General features: G+C 39.7%; 1 protein-coding gene across 2 annotated transcripts in view; it reads right to left on the reverse strand.

Annotated features, from left to right (window-relative positions):
* CTDSPL2 (CTD small phosphatase like 2) overlaps positions 1-3,488 on the reverse strand; it is a 111,917-nt gene that overhangs the window by 47,196 nt on the left and 61,233 nt on the right. For both annotated transcript variants that reach the window (XM_017545828.2, XM_017545838.2), the window contains exon 3: positions 1,702-1,840. In XM_017545828.2, the coding sequence (XP_017401317.1) occupies positions 1,702-1,840 (139 nt within the window). The remainder of the gene's footprint in view (positions 1-1,701; positions 1,841-3,488) is intronic.

Genomic DNA, 3,488 nt, shown 5'->3' on the forward strand with positions numbered 1-3,488 from the left:
GCTCACTGCAACCTCTGCCTCCTGGGTTCAAGCAATTCTGCTGCTTCAGTCACCCGAGTAGCTGGGATTATAGGCGCACACCACCTTGCCCAGCTAATTTTTGTATTTTTAGTAAAGACGGGGTTTCACCATGTTGGTCAGGCTGGTCTCAAACTTCCAAAGTGCTGGGATTGCAGCCATGAGCCACCGTGCCCAGCTTAAGTTGTTTCTCTATTTTTTCCCCCCTTGTCTTGTCTCAGTCTTCTTTTCCCCCTGTCTGGTTTGTTTTTTCTAACAATAAAGATTTATTATTGCACTAGGCAGAGACAAGGGGAGAAATTGCTGCTGTGTTTAAGACAGCACTGGTCAAAATAGTACTCCATAATCTAAAGCAGGGATCCCTAACCCCATACCCACTGGTACCAGTCCGCAGCCTATTAGGAACTGGGCCATACAGCAGGAGGTGAGCAAGCATTAATGGCTGAACTCTGCCTCTACTACCTTTTCTGCAGATAAGCTGCTGCATTATATTCTTTTAGGAATATGAACCCTATTGTGAACTGCACATGCAAGGGATCTAGGTTGTGTGATACTTATGAGAATCTAACTAATGTCTGATGATCTGAGATGGAACAATGTCATCCAGAAGCTATCCCCATCACTGACAGTGGAAAAACTGTGTCTTCCACAAAACTGGTCGCTGGTACCAAAAGGTTAGGGACAGTTGCTCTAAAGTTATAGCTGTCTCTGCTTTTCCTTAATGTTTTTCCTCCTCCTTTTTGACTTTGAGGAGTTTCTCTGCTATACAATAAGGTATTGACAGATTTATCAACAGCTACACTATTGACATTTCAGTCTGATAATTCTTTGTTTTGAAGAGCTGTCCTATGTATTGTGGGATGTTTAATAACATCTCTGACATCCACCTGCTAGACACTGGAAGCCACCCGTCCACATGTTGTGACAACCAAAAAGGTCTCTAGATATTGACAAATGTCCCTTAGAGGAAAAAACCACCCCTAATTAAGAACTACTGGACTAAGTGATGCAAGTCCCCTCTGAGCTCTTAAGTAGCATAATCTAGGAAAAAATTTGGTACATATTTCAATTAAATTAAGTCACAAACATTATTGCTTTAAGAAATGAGTTTATCAGGATGTCCAAAATGTTGATTCATACATATTTTATGCAAAAAGCATAAAAGTATATAGTTACTCTACTTACTTTAATTCAAAGTAAAATTTTTAAAGTAGCACATTTTTATTTCACTACATATTACTAATACCTAATACAAAGATTACAAAACTGAGGCAAAAATTACTCATAGTAGTTTTGTTTTGTTTTTGAGACATAGTATTACTCTGTCACTCAGGCTGGAGTACAGTGGCACAATCTCAGCTTACTGCAACCTCCGCCTCCTGGGTTCAAGCAATTCTCAAGCTTCAGCCACCTGAGTAGCTGAAATTACAGGCAAGCACCACCACGCCTGGCTAATTATTTGTGTGTGATTTTAGTAGAGACGGGGTTTTGTCATGTTGGCCAGGCTGACCTCAAATTCCTGGCCTCAAATGATCCACCGACCTTGGCCTCTAAAAATGTGAGGATTACAGGTGTGAGCCAATGCACCCGGCCTCAAAGTAGATTTTTAAAAATACCTAAGAAATGCGTCAGGTGAGATCTCTGCTTACACCTAAATAAAACAGTATCTAAATATTAACAAACCTCCATTTACTTGACTTTTCCGTCTTACTCGAGATATCTGTTTGTTAGGTTTTTCTCCTGCTCTTGGTGTTGATGTGATCAAATTGTTATCTATATCACGTTCAATTCTACTCCGTTTTGAAGGATTTTCTCTCTCTTCCTTAAGAGGAAAAAAAAAAAAAAACACACACTAAGCACAGTCATTCTGCCTTACAGGTTACAATATTAAAATGAGAAAACATGGTATAATATACTTTCCTCTGTTTTTCATATACAGGAAAAACAAACTGCAATTACAGGTAGTATCAAATAGTAGTAGAAAACACAGAAAAAATTTGACAGAGTTGTAAGAATATGAATGTAGTTACAATATACAAATATAATTACAGCATCCTCACAATTCAGATCCCTTCCCCCAACGTCCACTAAGTTTTCCATGCTATCAAAATACTGAATTACAGAATGCTTTCCCTCATTTTTAGAACTGTCCCAAAGAATAGAGATCATTTCCTTAAGTGACTCAGGGTAGGAGAGAGAGCCCCATTGAATGTGCTGGCAAGTCACATATTGCCCAAAAACAGGGGGTGGGGGTGAAGGTGGGGCCTGGCACTGCCATACCCCCTCAGTGCAAAATTTGTATTTTTCAAAGTTGTCTCTAAGATAGGCAATTAAGGGGGAAAATCTTGGTAAGGTGGTGTTCTTAAATCTATGAATCCCCACATAAATACAGAGAACTAGAGAAGCAACAAAAACCCATGGGCAACATTTACAACAAAACCAGAAGACAAGGTATTCCCCACAAACTCTAAAATGCAAGCAGATGAGGACACACCAACAGGCAAAATTCCTAAATGTCCATATACACCAGTGCAAAGGAAAACAGAAGGAAGCAACAAGTGACGTGGCACACCTGAGAACGGAAGCCCCAAACACATGACAGGTAGGTAGTCATTGGAAACCACAGCAGGCCAAGTTGACAACAGCAAATGAAACAAGGGGAAGGGAAGTTGGGGAGTTGCTGTCCAGTCCAATAGCATAAGAGGTCTATGGTTAGAATTGAAATGACAGGAAGAGACTGCTCCTATGAACTCTTGAAACTGACCAACTCTGGGCCCCTTCTAGAACAGTTTCCATACTGAGGGGGAAGTATTGGGAGTGAAATCAAATGTTGGTAGGGCAGGCACAAAAGAAAGTAAAGAGAAATTCCAAATAAACACACAGTGGAAATAAAAGACAAAACTCAAAAAGCATCACTAATATTTTGAAAACACTACATAAAAACAAAATTTGTTCAAAGAGATACCCTGAACTATCAAAGTTTCTGAAAATTCAGAAAAACTACTTTCACATAAAAATGATCAAGAAAGTGTAGATATAAAAATCCCACACAAAACTATTATGATGAAACACACATGGAGCCAAATAATACCTCTATAAAGAACACATGTAAGAAAAACATGCATAGGGAAAAGATTAAAATTACAATCTTTTATTTCAAAACGAGACAAAATACATCAGAAAAATACGAGGCCAGGTGTGGAGGCTCATGCCTGTAATTCTAGCACTTTGGGAGGTTGAGGCAGGAGGATCACTTGAGGCCAGGAGTTTGAGATCAGCCTGGGATACACACCAAGATTCCATTTCTACAGAAAAAATTTAAAAATTAACCAATCATGGTGGCAGGTGCCTACAGTCCCAGCAACTCAAGAGGCTGTGGCAAGAGGATCACTTGAGTATAGGGGTTTAACGCTGCAGTGAGCCATGACTGTGCCATTGCACTCCAGCCTAGGCAATATAGCAAGATCCCA

Source organism: Cebus imitator, unplaced genomic scaffold (assembly GCF_001604975.1).
Source record: "Cebus imitator isolate Cc_AM_T3 unplaced genomic scaffold, Cebus_imitator-1.0 Scaffold9, whole genome shotgun sequence".
In the NCBI taxonomy this organism is placed as follows: Eukaryota; Metazoa; Chordata; class Mammalia; order Primates; family Cebidae; genus Cebus; species Cebus imitator.